Source organism: Poecilia mexicana, unplaced genomic scaffold (genome assembly GCF_051168715.1).
Source record: "Poecilia mexicana isolate PSO_F unplaced genomic scaffold, ASM5116871v1 scaffold_13, whole genome shotgun sequence".
In the NCBI taxonomy this organism is placed as follows: Eukaryota; Metazoa; Chordata; class Actinopteri; order Cyprinodontiformes; family Poeciliidae; genus Poecilia; species Poecilia mexicana.
In genome coordinates, this window is record NW_028263382.1 from 12787950 (window position 1) to 12806689 (window position 18740).

At 38.9% G+C, this 18740-nt stretch overlaps 1 protein-coding gene across 1 annotated transcript in view; it reads right to left on the reverse strand.

Moving 5' to 3' along the window:
* pik3cb (phosphatidylinositol-4,5-bisphosphate 3-kinase, catalytic subunit beta) overlaps positions 1–18740 on the reverse strand; it is a 56341-nt gene that overhangs the window by 16553 nt on the left and 21048 nt on the right. Inside the window, exons 3-7 of the mRNA XM_088011698.1 lie at positions 8961–9156; positions 6458–6686; positions 4705–4934; positions 1620–1799; positions 668–835 (exon numbers count right to left, since the gene is read on the reverse strand). Of these exons, the coding sequence (XP_087867824.1) occupies positions 668–835; positions 1620–1799; positions 4705–4934; positions 6458–6686; positions 8961–9119 (966 nt within the window). The 5' untranslated portion in view covers positions 9120–9156. The remainder of the gene's footprint in view (positions 1–667; positions 836–1619; positions 1800–4704; positions 4935–6457; positions 6687–8960; positions 9157–18740) is intronic.

An 18740-nucleotide genomic window follows, 5' to 3' on the forward strand; every position in this document is an offset into this window, starting at 1 on the left:
ATTCTTTGCAATGGGGGGAAAAAAATAAAAAAGTTACATAATGACTCAAAGTGTGATATTTATCTTCTCTCCAAACTGAACATCACAGGGAGATCTACAGCCCGGCCGGCGTCAGAACCTCACCAGGAGTCTCTCTAATGAAGGCCAATTAAAAACAAGTATGACATTTGAAATGCGGACGCTGGCGTTGAGCTGCGATGTCACTGTGCACCTGGAAGCGGCAGCAGGAGTCGCTGATCTGCTCTAACGACGTGGCGAATGCTGGCATGGTGCTTCAGGCATGCTCTGACATACTTTAAACGCTGCCTCATAAAAGGCAGATGGCAGCTGCCAAGAGTGTTTACTTAGTAAACCTCCGCACCTGCAACATTCTGCCCAGGTGAATCAATCACCCCGTGGTGTTTCAGCTATTTTAGTGCGTAAACACTGCAGGATATTAAAACATTTATGCTATCTAGAGTACACAGAATATGTTTTCACAGTGGCATCAGCATTCTGTCTTCATTCAAGTCACTGGCTATAAACATGAAAAAACAAATTCAGGGAAGGAAATGAGTTATTTGAACTGACACAAATAAAAACAACTGGCGTGCATCCATTTCTGGTAATTTGGGAATTATAAAGGCTGAAAAGACAAGACGATTGTCCACAACTGTACTGGACTAACCGTGGGAACTCTTCGTTTGGGAGGTAGTGGTAACGGTGGGTTGGAGGATTTGCGGCTGACTACAGCGCTGATGGCAGACATTTCCTTGTCGAACATCTCCTTAATGGTGCTGCTGTGGACCAGGGTGAGGTGAGGAGGCTCCTTGGCTTGAAGGCATGTGCGGATGTACTGTAAAGAAGATGAGGAGAGGGCATGTCTAAACTCACTCTAAACAAAAACTACAGAAGATTCAATAAAATCTGATAAAAAACAACTTACAAACTTAAATAACTTTTACAAGAAACCGAGCAGGTGCTTCAAGAGACAAACTTTTAGAGAAAATAATCCCCTGTAAGAATACTTTTAAGTTCAAACTGGAAGTACATTAGAATTTGTCATATTAAAAAACACCATATCCAGGACTGACACAAAATTTTATCTGAATATTTGTCTCTGTTAAAAAAACAGAAACTGCAAAAACATGGACTTTGTTGGATATTTTGTTTAGCCTAACTTCTCAAAGTCAACTCCTTTCCTGTGACCTCATATGCAGCTAGAACCTACTTAAAAACAACCTTCACAGAGTTACCCAGTATATGTCTAATATATTGTCATTGAAATGTCAGTGTGTGCAATACACATCAGAATGGACTGACTGGAACCCAAACATAATTGGCTAATAGAGTCGCAGAATTATGGAAGCACATGAGAAATAGAAAAAAGAAGGAAATGGTGCTATTCAAAGTCATCTGTTAAAAGTGGCAGTGTTTTTTCATATCACAAAGTCAGAAAAAAAATTGCAGTCACTTTTTTCCTAATATCATACAGCTCTATTGCTGAATGACTACAGAATATGTGAACTCTCTGCGACTCTGTCAGCCCTGATATGCTGGTCTGGCTGCAGATTTGTTACATAAATCCAGTAATTAAATGTTTCTTGATCCCTGATCAGGTCCAGTGTGTCTCCACTGACCTTGTATTGAATCAGAGGATGATCTCCACAGAGGAACTCCAGGCAATGGCTGACTCGGAGCACATACTGACCACTCCACTCCTCCTCCTCAGGCGCATGAGTTATCAGCCACTTCTTCACAGCCATCTCCATCAGCTCAGAGGGGGTCCCAGATGACGACACCTTCAGACTTGTTGAGTCCTACAGAAGAAAAGGCCAGCAAGAGAGGAATTAATTCCTCGTTGCATTAGACAATCCAGGATCCTTGAAAACAAAAGGTAATTATCGTTTAGAGGTCGGCTCGCTAGTTTAATTCAGAGCTGCATACTTTAAAGTCCAACACTAGGAAGTTGAAAAATGGTGCTCAACAACATTCAGAAAAAAAAAAAAATCTACTGTGGTATAAAAATATCCTTTGTTTAAATAAATGCTTTAACTCTGTTCCGTGAGAATTACAGAGGAAATGCCTGAAAGATAAAATTAGTGCTCACGCCTGTCAAGATGACAAATTTTGCGATAAACCGTAACACTGTTGTTTTGAGACCATTTTCAAGTATTATAATGATAATGACATAACAGTGCAAGTTCGCTTTGTCAAAGATCAACAAACTTATTCTGTAAAGAACACTGGAACTAGAAGATATTTTAAGTATCCAAAAACAAAACAAAAAAAACAGAACAACCAAAAACAAAAAGTGAAATTAATTATGTTTGTGTGAACAAAACTGACCTTTAAATCATCAATATTAATCATCAGAATAAAAATTACTGAGAATTTTAATTTATCAAGTGACTAATCTATTGCTTATTGCGACAAGCTTACTCATGTATAGAGATTTTATTTCTGCTTTAGAACGAGGGACTGATGAGTGTTGAAAGGACCAGAGCAAAGCGGACTCTCTCCCTCTCTCTCTCTCTCCTAAAATGTGCTTAAACACATCATCCACACTTTGCCTATTACAGTGTCCGCTGAAGCTTCTCGCTTTGTTATTTATAGCCCACTGACCTGATACCAAAGATAGAATTATAATTTCCTGGAGGTTTAATAAAAATGTCATCCATTAATAATTAACAGAACATGGCCAGATCCACTATGGGTAGTAGCTCTCTCCAAACAATACCCGACAATAAAAACCTTCCGAAAACATGTGAAGGAACTCTAAAGCAACCCCGATGATTTCATCGAAACAAAGTTCAGGGTAAATCTAGGTCACACACAATAAATTACACTATCACACTTCCTGTCGGTAATGCAGCTTATTGTGTCTGACCTCCAAAATAAGACTTCCTGCCTACATCCACCTGAGTGTACAGGAACAGCTGGCCAGTCTTTGTGTATGATGCTAATCAAAGTATGGAGTCTAGAGGAACACGACGCTGTGTTTATAATTCAAGATGATATCGCTTCTGTATGCGTGGCAAGGACACAGAGATCAGAGTTACGAGGAGGAGACGGTTCATTTTAATCAGTGATCTGCTCCCTTGAGCTGAAATGCTAATGTAAGTGAGAGTGACAGAGAATGGCATAATTTCACTGATGGTTTTGACCCACTTAGTGCCGTCACATGTCTTGATAGTTGGGATCAGTCGTGTGCGTGACGCTGCCAACTGTGGGCAGAAAACAGGCTGGAGCTTCAGTAACATGAGCATGAGCTGCTGGGGTCACATGGTTTCTGCTTTGTACTCACACAAGGTGGGTTTGTGTTGTGTAGCAGGGCAGAAAGTCACACTGTTATCCAAGAGATGGAATAAATCAATACCAGGCATCCTGTGGGTTTGGCTGAAGGGTCTATTAATACACCAATTTATTTGAGATTGGTGTTTTATGCCATATTAGTGAAATTCTCAATGTAACCTAGCATAAAAATAACTCAGCATTATTGTATCAAAGTAAAATTAGCTAATCAATAAAATATTAAAAAATAGTTAAATATCTAGTATTTTCTTTATAATTTATTGGTGTTTGATGTGTTTACAGATTTCTTAAAGCAGAGGATGCATATGGGTAGGAATGAAAGTTATTGTTTAATGAGTTAATCTAAAGTTGATTGATTTAAGCCATTTTCTTAAAAACCTGTGTACTGACTGAATAAACATAAAATGGTAGTTTTCTCGCATTGTTAAACTTGGAGATATTTAGAAACTACAACAAACAAGCACCTCAGATTAATGGGGGGCGGGGGGAAGAAGAAACATTTATACATCTGTGTATACATTTTTTTTCCCAAAATCTCTTTCTCTTCAATGTCACATGCTGTTTTTATTTTGTTTTCTAATTATGTAAAGCATCTTGAAATGCCTAGCTGCTGAAATGTGCTATACAAATAAAATTTGATTGATTGATTTGTTTCTCTTGAAGGAATGTTAAAACTTCGCTCCATGAAGTTTATTCCCAACAGCCTCAAAGGCAAAGGCAACCCATGTTGCAATTTTTTCATCTTATCCCATCTGCTTTTCTGTCATCACACCTTTGCCTTTGTAGGACATCAGTAATTTTAAAGTGAGAAGTTGCTGCTATTTGGTCTGATGCTCGGCTGAATGATCGCTATTTAGGTGAAACGTCAGGAGGTTGTTGAGTGTTTATATTTCTAAGCAGAACCACATAAAATGGATTTTTTAGAGTTTCTTTTGAGCCAATCAATGAAATGTTAATCAACAATCTGATGTGCAAAGATGGCACTTGACAAAATGTCATGTTTCAATTGTTGACTGTGTGTTCTACGACTTTATATCATGCTTTTATGACGTGAAGCACTTTGGAATGCCTTGTTGCTGAAATGTGCTATGCAAAAAAAAAAAAAAAAAAAGATGGTTTTGCATTTCACACCGGACTGCTTGGACCGGTTTTCTTTCCCGTTCTGGTATGGCCCCACCATCTTTGTTCCTGTATCACCTGGCTTAGCTTAGGATGACCAGCAGCTCCCTCTGTTCAGGGCAGCCAAACCATAACATTAAAAAAATCTCTAAGTGAACATTATTAGTCGACAATCATTAATTCCCATCCCTAATTCAGGGGATTACCTGTTTAGACCACCACTTGAGTTGGGACCGAGTTGATATGATATCAATATGGGGAAAAAAAAAAAAAAAAAAGTCCAACTCTCACCTGAGACTGGTCAAAGTGGATGATGACTTTAAGTTCGGCTGGGGGGTCATTGAGCCCATCTGTGGTAGTTGTCAATGCTGCAGGCTCCAGCTGCGGCGAGAAACAGGCCTGCAGCCACTCGTTGCACGTCATCATTTGCATTCGTTGCATCTTCTCTTCACTGAGACGAAACATCTTACTGCGGAAGTCCTTCACCTCCTGGTCATTAATGCCATCCAGTTCATGGAGACCTAAAGGAGAGGACAAAGATGACATTTCATTTTGTTACCAAGTTTTTTTCTTATTAATACTACAAATCGTTGGAGAAACATTGCTCTCTTGATAACAACATGCTGCCATTTACAGCTTTTCAGTATTTTATGACTCTCAGCATTCAGCCAAGATCTATGGCCAATATTAGCTGTTAAAATATAGGGGGGCTTTGTGACTGTACTGATGGTGGTGAAAACACACTGGGTCATGTGAGTGTGGGCTGATGTGCTCAGCAGGATGAATGGCCATCCACTCATGCCAGCAGCGTTCCACTTTACTTCGACAAAAGGCTTTAAAAGATTGTGCCAGACCACAGAGGAGCCGGGGAGGAAGAACTATCAATATCGCGTGAAGTCTCCATCTATAAGACTCTGAGCTCTTTCTCTTCCTCGCTGCGCATTTCTGTGAAAATGTTTGTTTTGATCATACACGTCCCAATGTCTGATGTTTTGGAGTCTACCAAAACAAGGCAACGCTTGACCATCTGGACACTGAACAGTTTGAAGAATATGCTGAGCTTCTTAAAAAGCAGCTGCACTCATTTTACTTTTAACTTCCGATGTTAGGAATGCACAATATATTGCCACCAATGGAACGATATTGGTAATTGATTTTAGCATAATGGTAAAATAAATAAAACTGGGGCATGATATTTATTTCCGTCTTGGTTGGGGGGTGGAGGAGTTTGGTCATGTGACAATAGTTGGCCTTAAAAATTGGGCAAATTGGAATTCCGAAAATACATTTTCTTAATGGAAATAAACCATTTAGAAAAAAAAAAAGCTAAAAAGTTTGGGACAAAACACTTGCAATGGACATTTGGTGATGTCAGCAATGTGGTCATTTTTTTCCCTCACGAGTCAAAAGTTTCTTCAAATGTAAATATTAGCAAATATTGGTTACAGGTTATAACAGCAATATTAATATCAGGTATCAACATTGGTAGAAATGTTCAAATTTGTACACCCCTCAAATATTTATTGTACTGATGTTTGAGGTTTTCAGTTTTCTTCTGTACAGGAAGTCTTGAAAAGTGTTGCATAGATAACGTGTTACTTAATTTCCTAAGTATAAGAATGTATTCTAATGATCGGAAAGCTTACATAAACCATAGGTACATGGAACTTAAATAGGTCCAAATGAATAAATCTAAATTTTAAGTGCCCAATGAAAGTTCTTTTGTCTCCCATTTACTGGAAAACAGCCTGCAGAATCTGAAGTAACTCCTTCCGCTCCTCTAAAATGCAAGGAGAAATCACTCAACGTGATGCAAGACTTATCTCGTCAACCAACATGTTTTCCCATTACCCACCTTTAGGCCAGATCTGCTGGGACAGACTTACTGTGTGCAGGAAATCACTCGCTGCCCTACATACCAAACTAAGAGGTTTTCCTTCATTGAAGATGTCTAGCTGAGACAGTCAGTGAATCACTCAGCAGCAGTGGCAGCTTCCCTTATCTGCCACTTTAAATGAAACTCTTCCATGCAGAGTTCCCATACCTTTTCCAATGAGTACTCCTATTTTGGAGTCCAGCAGGCGCTCTGCTCGCCCACAGTTGCGCGTCACCAGCTTCAGGACTGGCAGAAAGGGCCGAACGTCGCAGAGTCGGCGGGTTTCATCCTCCAGCTCTTCGTGCACAGCTGCCTGGTTGACACATTCGAACATGTGGCTCTCCATTTCGCCAAGGGAAGGAAACAGTGGGAAGTACTGAGCCTGCTTCCATAAGAGCTGAAAAGGAGGAGAAAGACTTTTAGCGAGATACACCAGGAGCTTTGAGACACAATAAAACACTTTAATGAACCCAACAAAACAAATGAAAGAGATCCAAGTTAAAAAAGAAAAAGTGAAATAAACATGTTTGTTGACGTGTTTGTGTCTACATACATAAAATATTGTGTTTTTCCAAATAGGAGTTAGATTTAAATACGGTCATGAGCTTGAAGGTAATTAATTTGAGGCTTTTGAAGATTTATATGAACCATTTTTTAAAATTGGGATGAATGAACAAACAACTTATGTTGTTTAAAAACGAGAACTGAGTGCACAGTTTTAAATTTATAGGGAATTTTCTCAAGTCAAAAATCACAGAGCACTTTCAAAAGGGTTGGACATTCTAACAAATTAATGTTAAACTGGCAGCCAGTTTAGATGTGGGTTTGGGACCATTTCCAGTTTGGACCATGCAACACAGTCTGGGTTTCAATTCTCTGAATTGAACCGTCTCCTTCTGAGGAACAATCCATTACCTGCCAAAACTCAAGTCTGTCAAACTTTTGACTGGAATTTGCACCTGATGATTAAAAAAAAAAAAAAAAAAAAAAAAAAAAAAACTTTTGTAGAAACTGTTTATGGTCAGACAAACACTAATCTATTTGTCCAGAATGGCACAGTGGTGGTATTAAAAGGGCATGGGTCCGTTTTCCTGCCAGTGGTACTATAGATTACTACCTTCAAAGCAACGGTTGGATGGTTAAAACCTGGGAGATATTTAGGTGTAATGACAGCACAATGATCCCCAAAATACATACATTTTGGTTTTGAGTGAATGAAGCAAAGTGACATTAAACTATATATATATATAGCAATTTTAGCTGATTATGATTTCTTAAGAACTACAATGTAATCCCACCATTTTTGTTGTGAGCTGTGATCAAATATGTATAAATAAAATACATTAATAATGCCTTGTGAAGAGTGTGTGAAAGTGTCCTGAGCTTTTTTTATTTTAAACTTAAAGATAAAGAGAAGCACATGAAGTTTTTTAGTAACTCATGTGTTTCCCAATCAGGAACACATGTGACTAAAGAATCAGCTCATTGGGTGATTCAATCAGACCAGTATCGACATGATTAAAGAGCCTGTCCCCCGACTGCATGTTCCCAACATGGGAACATGCATTTATTTCCTTAAATAAGTCTTTAACTAAGGTGAAACACTGAGTTAATCAAGAATGAATCAAAATGCATTTTGATTATTATTTATTAAGAAATTAAACTAAGAATGTAGCAATGACTCCCCTGGCTAGCCCAGGGAAGTGAAGAAAAGATGAAGGTACATCGTTTTTAATATCCACCAGCCCTCTTACAATGATGGGAGCAAAAGTGAAAATCCCACCAGTTTCAGTTTACTTCACAACTCTGGTATTTGCACCTGCAGACTGTGACCCTGGATGGTTCAAACCCTAGTTCAGAAATACCCTTTATTATGCGTTTCCAGTGAGCTGCCTTCATCATGAAGGGAGTTTTAAAGCTAAAATTGATTGCTTGACTGATTGAAATAAAACAAAGTTTTGACATAACAGCTGTCAGAACAGCACACATCAACCTTCCTTGATATATAATACTTTTCAGATTTATCATAAAGGTGTGCCTTCCAGGAAATAGTATCTACTTTTATCATAAATGACTGCATATGAATGCATGCTCCGTCAAGCATAATCTTGTTTTTTTAGCTGTTTGACCTCTGCAGGCAGAAATACTTTAGCATTTTATCAATGATCAAGGAAGTATTTCAGCCTCTAGCAAAGTCAGAGAACCCTCCGCTTTCCTTCTGGATGCCCTTTATAAATGCAGAAGAAAAGCTTTTTTGATGCTTTGGCACAGATTCGTGACGCTACGTTGTCAGACATTTTGTGAAAGTTGCTTGATGTTGCTCAAAGTAGTAAGGGGAAAAAATATCAGGCCAGAGTGACAAATGTTTAATAAAATCAGAAATGTTCCAAGGAAGTTGAGATCTTAGTCACAGTAGCACTATTTAAAGTAAAAATGCTGACAGAAGAAACAAAAACCACCGAGCAGACCACAGCAATCATCACAGTGAAAACAAGTATTGGATCATGCCTGACTGACTGATAATGTGTTTGATTTTAACTTTCTGTGGGCTGCACCACCACCTGTTTCACCGTATGACCTAAATGGGGTCTGAATGTAAAAAAAAAAAATGTTTAGCTGAGCCTCTAGTTTCAGCTTTATCAGATTTTACATTCTCAGAAATCCCCCTCACCAGTTTGATGTGTTGAATTGTAGCCTCGCGGGGAACATCCATCTGGATGTAGATGCCGGTGGGCAGCAGGAAGTCCACGGTGATCTGATCCGGAGCGTGTCCGGCCAGGGGCGAATGGGCCGCCCATATGTCCAGCAGGTCTGTCATGGCAGGAGGCATGGCAAGGGGCACCCAAGACCACCTCAACCATAAGGACCTAAACAAACAGAGAAGAGAAACAAACATTTGGGTTATAGCATTTTCTTTTTTGAGATAACTGAAATAAAAAATATAGATGGCTGCATATGTTTTCCCTGTGTCCCTTTTTTTTTTTTTATTTAAGCAATCATCTTGATGATGAAAAATCAGAGAAACTAGCTTAGGTTATTGTGTGTTTTGGGGAAAGATGCACAGCTTAAAAGAATAAAGAAAATCCTGTAAGTGAAAGACCTGAGACTAAGTGTGTTTTCACACCTGATACTCCAGTAAACTCTGTTCAATTGAGGATCAAAGTTGCAACACTTGTTAAATTTTCAGCTGGTGCACTTTGCTTTCACACTGCACTGTTAAATGATCCAAACTCTTTGAAAGAGCCATCCACCCTCTTTCCTGTAGTGGTGCTGCACCAAGAACCACTGAAGGAAGAAACATGAAAACCTCTGAAGAAGACACTGAGCACCACATTCTTCTTCATGTAAACAAAAATGGAGAGGCGCCAGATTTTTCTTTTGTCGTTGGTATAAGACCACAAGCCGAGTCTCCCACTAGTGCTAGACTCCCGAGTTTGTTTTGGTTGAATTTACCCAGAATGCTCAATGCTATACTTTGCTTCCTGCTTGTGTAGTGGTGTACAATCCTCTTGCATCCACGTATACATTCGAACCGCACCAGAGTTTATTTCAACCAAACAGAGGCCTAGGTTTGTAGGCCGACTGAAGATCACTTTTTTAGTCCCAAACAAATCGGGCTATCAAACGAGCTAAAGTGGGCTGGTGTGAGTGCACCCTAAGGCAAAGGTTTGCCTTCCAGGAGAACAATAACCTTAAATAAATGTACACTGAGAAATACAACACAATGATTTAGATCAAAAGAGGCCTAGTCACATCTTTGGCAACACTCAAAAATTGCAGTTCACAGATGGCCTCCAGTCAATCTTACTGAACATGCAAAAAACAACAGGAAACAGCGCTACACCGTGTAATAAATTCAGACAAAATGATGAGGTGAGAGGACAGAAAAACAACAAGCCACCAGTCAGATGTTTTGGAACGCACTCATTTTTTAAGAAAAAGCTGTACAAGAACAATCTGTGTCGCTGTGTTCCTGTGAGGGCAGCACTGTGTCGAGTCCAGCGGGAAGCGGTTGGGTTTCATCTGGATCGGGTCCAGTGCTCAGAGGAATGCCTGCTAAGCAAACAGAACAAAAAGTTCAACCTGCCTTTGCCCTCATCTGTAAACCAGCTCTCTTGAACAGAAAACACTCAAAGCTGCACACATACAGTAAGGTAGAATATTTCTTAAAACACATGCCAACATATGGGCTGCTGTTAAGGTAATTATCAGGAGCATGACAAGGTGAGGACACGGAAAACACAACTTCTTTATGTCTAGAAAGTGGCAGTGAGTCAGTCCCATCTGTGCAGTAAGAAAATGTCAAAGTCTTCTGTGTAGAACAATAGTTCTCTCTTTATTCCTCAGTTGTGAGATAAGTGAAAATGGGAAATCAAACACCTCAGTGCTCACCTGTGGACAAGCAAACATGCACACAGCGGCTCCACTGTGTAGAGTGGAGATGGCATGCAGGAAGCTGCTTCCCAACATCTGCTTTAAAAACAGTCTGGTTTCAATCTCCTCAGGTGTACGATCACACCACTTCCACCTGCAGTCACGGCCTCATTCTCAAGCTGCCTTCCATATCAACTCTTCCTCTTGTCCTCATGTCCATCTCCATTTTGGCTCCATTAGGAAACGATAGCCCTGATTGCCTCTAATGGGCTGCTCTCCATCTGAGTTAAGTGCTCAAGCAAGCAGCAGATGAGCTGCAGAACGCTGTGATGTCTGTGGTGCATTTGAAGCTACAATCTGGGGCACTTAACATCATCAACCATGCAAATGGAAACAATCCCGCAAGTGAGTCTGTGTGGTGTTCAAACAGTATTGTTGTCAGAACATCGCACTTAAGAAGTGCTTTCCACTTTAAGCACGTCATAAAAGAGGACAAAGATGCAAAAAAAAAAAAAAAAAACAACAGGAATGCTTCTGCGACTACAAAGCTCGTACAGACTGACTCAACTGGACATAAACACAATCAGCCATTCAAACCCACAACCAGACATCAACAAAGTTATATCAAAGGTGCCCAGTTACAAACCTGAAAGGTAACTTGACACCATGTCTGTGTGAAACTTCAACAGCTGTGATGAGAAAACATGTGCTGACGCATCTCCACTTTTGAGTTGCTCTTAGCAATGACAATGAAGATTTAAACATAGATCAGCTGTCTTGCAAAAGCATTAATACCCTTTAAAGTGTATCACATTTAAATACAATGCAAAAATAATGAACAATGGTGAAGTGGGAGGAAAGTAAAACATGATTTTTAAAACATTAACAATAAAAATAAAATGATTCATCATCTGAAAAGTCTGCTGTGAATTTATATCAGCCCTTTCTCTGAAGTTACAGCTGATGTCAGTCAGATTGGCCATTTTAAAAGGTGATGTCCAGTGTTGGTAATCCACCATATGTAGCAGTTTGGAATGTAAACTTCGTCCACATGTCCATTACTCCATTTTGTCGATGGCTTCTTCTATCAAGGCCAGAGAGGTGGTTTGGAAAACTAAAATTTGTCCTGGCCTTAGATCACCTCAACTGACCTGTTAGAAGTTTATTTTTCATATTGGTTCTGGTCTGAAAGGTAAAACAGGGCCGATATTGATTACAAATATTTATTTCTATCTTGTTGCTGTATGTGTTTCAGGAGGAGAGGGGTAGATAGTTGTTCATGTAGCATTTGCTTGGTAACGTCACAGTTATAGTGATGCAGCAGAGGATTGTGGGGTCTTTAACGATGAACTTATTTCAGTGGTGTGGTCATTTTTCCCCACAGTGTAGAAAGAATACCAATATCAGAAAACAATACTGGCACAAATTTTTCATATTCATTCCCTACAACAAACCTGTGCGGCCCAAGTAGAAGATTTTGATTCAGACTGAGATTAAATTACAAAGAGAAGGACTCTATTTACAGATTATCTGACTTTTGAAGATAACTGGATACCCTGAATTTAATATTGATGTGTAAGGAGTGATGTGTCGGCATTCAAATGCATGACATAGTTTAAAGATTTTATCAAAAATGTGAAAAACAATCATTTTCTCGTTAGACACGATTATGCACCATGTACTTTGTGGTGTTCTACCACAGAAAATGCCCCAATAAAATACATATGTAATGTGAGAAATCTCAAGCAGCTTCCCTCTCACTGTCTGTACATGCACAGGTGAGCAGGGTTACTGAGGATGTGGTGGCAGACAGCCAGAGGTCTGCCGTTGGGTTCAGGTTTCACAGGGAGGAGAGCAGAACAAGTGCTTCTGCAAGATCACGAAGACTAGGGTGTTTCATGTGACAACAGAGGAGAGAGAAGGGATACGGTAAGCAGACAGTGGGTGATGCAGGCAGAAAATACAGGATCCTGCAGGCATACTACAAAGAGCCTCTTTCGTTTGAGGATGCAGAAATATGACTCCATTTATGTGCTTCTTCTGTTTTCTATATGCAAACTTCCAAGGATTAGGTAACAACTTCAAGTTATCTCTAATTCAAAGGACAGTTGCCGTATCTGTTCAAAGATTTCCTCAAGTAGACAGGAAACAGACGTTCTTTGAAGAAATGTAAAACAAAAAAAAAGGTGTCATCTTTGATTAGTCATCTCGGGTAAACGCAACAACAAGTAAACAAGAACTGCTTTAAAAAGCCTTTCATTGACAAAGGTAATCTACAACCCAGTCATAACCTCTGACACACAGGCCACACTTCACTAATAACGCAGCTCATAAAAACAAAGTGAGTCTATGCTTCCTCTGAACTCAGAGGCATGTTTTGAAGGCTTTCATGCACAGATGCATTAAACAGTAAACAGTGGTGTTACACAGCACTCTCTCCCTACAGCTCTCTGTGTGTGACAGTAAAAGTCCTGTGAGGTTCACTACAATGGAGTGAGTGTGTCCACGCGTCTTCCTGTGTAAGTGATTGAAAAAATAAATAAAAAAAGGAGACAAGATGGAGGGGGTGGCGGGTAAACAAATGGTGGGTGTGTGTAATGGGTTGTGGTTGCTGATTAAGGGTCCTATGACACTTTCAGCTAAAAATAAGATTGACAAAAACAGGGAAAAAAAAAAAAAAAAAAAAAGAGGATCCGAGACCTCTTCACCTCTTCTCAACAGCCACTGTACGACCGTAAATGACAGTGCAGATATACAATGAGGCTGGCGGAGTCAGCGTTTCCACTTCTGGGAAAGATGGTGTCTGCGTGTGTGTGTGTGTGTGTGTGTGTGTGTGTGTGTGTGTGTGTGTGTGTGTGTGTGTGCATGCGCACGGAAGTACATTCGGTTCAGAGTGTGTATTTCCAAAGACAAAATCCATGCAGTCATAAGAGGACACCGCTGGTCAGACAGTGATGGATAAAGATGCCTGAAAATAAATCTAATTTAGTCTTTTATTGCAGCAGAATGATGTTTCACACTATAGATCCATTTTGAAAAACCCTGCTATAAACATAGCGCATGCATTTAGCAGGGGAAAAAGTTAAGAATGACACATTTTTAGCAAAATCAGACGTACAATTATTGGCTTCAGAATGCTGTTATTTGAAACAATCTTCTGGTATTATTACAAACAGTCTGCCCTGACCAAAGCAAACTGTTCTAGTCAACGTCTCACTAGTCTAGCACACTCCTCATTTTTACATTTGTGACGGTAGGCCAGTGAACGATATTTGTGGCATTTCCCGCCCAGAAAACAGGCATGAAACACGACTCCAAATTATTCACAAAAATGCTGTCTATTCACAAGTTCTACCATAGAGGACATCTAAAATATTCAAATCTAAAATGCAGCTTGGGAAGCCAAACACCACGATGATACCCAACTGGCATTGGCTGGCATTCGCAAAGCTGTCAATCCAGGAGAAGCATTTATTTACCTTGGCACTGATTGTTTGAATCGATTGATTGAAGACTGTATGTATTTGATTTTGCAGTTCTGCTAAGGGCATATTAAGATATTTTTGCTGTCTGACCTATTAAAAACAAACATTTCTAAGTGTTTATGAGGGGGTCTTACCCCCGGGAATACCTGGGGTCCATTGTTCCAATAATCCAATAATAAGTGTTCCAATAATAAATGTACTCAACTTAAAAATTGGATTTAATGGAGATTACGCTACAACAAGACCACTATTTTTTTTCCACACATCTTTTTTTAAGGGTTTCAACAAATCCTAAATATGCGAACCGAGTAGATCAACGTAGAAAAATATCTGTTGATTTTAATGGTACACTGAGAATATTTCAAGTAAAAAACATCAACAAAGAATAAGATGAATCATAACCATATTTTCACACCTTTTGGCAGGTTTGTGCCACCTCCACCTCTAGTCATGTTTCGTTTTCAGCCACTAACCACGGTGGTATGAAACGAAACCCTTCTCACCCCACAATTCTCAACTTCATACATCCATTTCATATGAAAAAGGCTTCATCTGAAACGTCACACAAGAGGAAAAGACAGTCATACAGGCAGCAGGTGCTCATTCCACACAAAGACAAAGACATTACTTTTATGCTGATAACCCCCCTAACTCCATACATGCCCATAGCAGGTGAGCACACAGGTGTATCTGAAAGCATAATAATCAGTTGAATCCTGTGTCTGTTGTGCTGGTGGATGAATAAGCAGTCAGCTGAGGTTTGTGCGTTCAGCGGTGGGAGTGTGTAGATGTGAGTCATCTGTCTTGGAAAACTATTGCTCACTGTATTTAGGAGTGCATGTAGGTGGTGGCTGAAAAGAGTAAACATGGTGTCATAATGGTCAGTTTAACACCAGCAACTAGTCGCAGTGACTGACATGTTTCGCATGTTCAAATATGAATATATGTGTTTGCACAATTTTAGCAAAAAACCTACTTATATTACATTATCGTTCATTCCTTAGATTTTCCATTCAAAAAAAAAAAAAAAAAAAAAGTCCGCCCCTGTGCCTTAAAATAAAAAAAAAAAGCCAAGACCAAATTTCCATCATCATTGCTAAGAAATATTCCGTCACAGTTGGTAATAAAAAAGAAGAACTGTTTGGAAACTAAGTCTAGCATTTCCCACATTATGAATGAAGCGAAAGAAGGTCTGAGAATTTGCGTACGTCTGTGTTTGTAAAAAAAAAAAACCCCACAAAAAACAAAAACAAAAAAAGAAAAACAACGTCCAGGCAGAGGCTGTATGACAAACCCCTTGGCCCCACATCTCAGACAGGAAACAATGACACCAATCAGGAAGTTAGTGACAAACGGTCACCAGGGAAAATTTCCCCGACTAGTCATTCATAAATTAAAAAAAAAAGCTTAATCCAAATCAAAGCCATAGCTCTTTAGTTTTATCTCAGCATGATTTACTCAGTACTCAAAGTCATGTGTATGTCTGACAGATAAACATACCTTTCCAAATCTAAAACACACGAAAGTGTTGAAATCTAAAAGGTAAAGGTAAAAATAAAAAGTCATACATAAAAGGAAGGTCTTTTGGCTTTTTGGACTGCAATATTTCTTAGAAACACTTTCAAAAACGGGACTTAAAAAACTATGACTTCCATTATTTCTGCATTAAATTAAATCAGAAATAAAATCATCTTGGTTAAATTAAATAAGAAATTAACGTTAACAAAAAAAAATACGGAAAATATTCAGTGATAAGGATCGACTGTAATTAACCACAAATGTTATATAATTCAGGATTGTCATTTTTCAGTTGGTTTCAAGAAAGCAGAAATAAATTTGTGTTCATAATTTTGAATTTTCAATATTCTCTAGAAATGAAGGAAAGTCTGGATTGTAACTTTACAGGTATGTGGTGTAGATAATGAGCCATTTTGATACAATGCTCTGAAATAAAACTGGTTTTATTTCAGAGCAACATTCGGTAACACTTTATTTGAAGGGGGTTGAATAAGACTGTCATGACACTGTCATAAACATGACATAACACCTGTCATGAACATGAATAAGCCTTCATGAATATTTATGACTGTTGTCATAAGGCGTCATTCGGTAAATTATGACATTTTTAATACAAAGTTGACATTATTCAAAATGTCTTTGTTATGACAGCTTGACATTAACCAAGAAATCATTACTGTTTAAACTTCACCTTTAATAACATAAAGTTACCTAATTTTTAAAGTGGAATCAGTAATACTTTTATAACAACTTTATATCAGTAATGATTTCTTGGTTAATGTCTGTTTGAGATCATTCAAGTATTTTGTTCTGTGCAACTTCCTTTTGCATTACAGTAAAGACGGTTACTGTAAGCGTACTTCAAAGAGACTATGCCTGCTCCAACGTTAATCCACTGTGACACTCATTTCATCTGAGCCAGACAGGCACTGTTAGAGCGCAGGCAAGAAGCTGAAAGACCAGATCTAAACAAAGCTACATCTTCTTTAATAATCCTCTCTGAGAAACCTCATTTGACAGAGATGGACTTCAAAGTGCATATACCCGTGACATCATGTTGAACCGCTCCACCCAGCAGATTGTGACAGTCGTGAGCTTTTAAGACCGTACAGAGGAACTACGTGCTGCTTGACTTCAAATCATGTAACAGGATGACTAGACTATTCAATAAGGAGAGGAGAGGGTGAGCTGGAGAGGCATTAATGATCGTTCCAACAAAGCTAACCAGAAGATGTTATTGTTGCAAATTACTTGTGTTGAAGTGTAGCAAAGGGAAGGTGGTGCTGGAAATTGGAAATGGTATTGGTGGTGCTGAAAAGTTCAAAGGTAGTCAAGCATTTTAATGTCAGTCCTTTTCATTTTAGGGTTGTGTAAAATCTGTAAAAAGGAAGAGAAAGGTTCAAAGTGCTTCATGTGCTAGTAGCCAATGCCAAAATTACAACTAAAAATGTGATCCTAATATAGTAGTCTTTTTTACATCCTCCTTCACCTTAGTCACTGCCTTAAACTCTGTTTTAAAACCTTAGACATTTTCACAGGATTCTTACAATAATGGAAAACACCTACAGTGAGAGACTAATGACAGATGTCACATTGTGGCAGTGTTATGCCACCTCGAAGAAATCCATAAAAAGCACACTCGTCTAGCACTTCTGAAAAAAGAGAACATGACAGCTTTCAGTATGTGAAATCAGTTTCCAAGCAACTGTTTCTGCTCAGTGCAACCCCCTTTAAAGACTACAGAAATTTTAAACTCTGTTTCCACAATGCAAACATGACACCAGATCATTTACAGGCAGATTTGGGTACCTTTAGAAATGTCAAATACATTTTTATTGTCGAATCTCACATGTGTATTAATCTAGGGTAGTCACTTTTTGGGCCAGAAGAAAGTCAAGGTTTAAAAAGCTAGTTTTGAAGGTAATAACACTTTAATCATATCACTCCTCTGGTTTAAATCCAAGAGAACGTACTGCAGTGAGCAGAGTTTGATGAGGGATTGCCGTCCCTCACCTGCTTCTGGGCAGTACTACCCAGGTCACTCATTTCTCTGGTAAACAACAAATAGCCTGCAGTGGGACAACACTGCAGGGCAGCAGTGACATTCTGCTATAAAACAGGTGCAGAAGGCTGAGAAAACAACCATGATGTCCGTACAGATAAAGTTTTATCAGTTACTTATACATATACGTCTGACTGACAATACAGCTACAGTCCTCATGTATAGTAGCTGAGGAGGAGTTTGCTGGAGTGTAAAACAGAGTAACACATTTCACTCTGATTTGATATGACTTGTTGAGAATCCAGCGTGAAACCAATTTCATTGCCGTTCTATTTGATTGTGTAAAGCAAAAGCAAAAAAGGTTGATTTTCCGCTTTATAAACTATGGCGCTTTGTTTTAAATATACTACTTACTAGAATTTAGCTGAGATCTTCCCTGCTCTCAGCCACAGAGTTTTTCTTTGAGCTGGTAATTTCAAACAGACTGGAAACTGCATCAGCAGTCTCTTCCTCATTTTGAATATAATTTTAAACACTTAGATTGCAAGAAAAAACCTAAATCTGTTAGATGTGTTCAACATTTCATTGATCTAACAGCTTCACAAGTCATGTTCAAGACAAAAAAATGACAATTTTTAAAAAAAGTGTGTACACCAAATGTATAATGCATAATTAATTTTATCTTCTGGCTCTGAATGTAGTTTTTTAACAAATCAAATCTGCAAGTGTGATGTTCCACAGCGCATGATTCACCTCAAAGATACCAGTGAGGAGAAACACTGAAACAACATGCAGTACCAACATGAATCTCTCCATGACTTCAACTTTCAGGATTTTCACACCTCCTTCAGGGAGGAAGGTGAAAACAAGGGACTGGGAGATGATTCAGGAGAACGGAAAGTCTCTTATAAAGAATGTTTGGAGTGCAGATGAAAGGTATAAAGTAGTAACCGCCACAGAGAAGAGCTAAAAATAAAAGAAAAGGAAAGAAATAGACGTGTAAAATTGTGATACAATGTGTGACTGTGAAGTGTGGAGCCGAGTGGGCCATGTGTCCACAATAAGCCTCTGT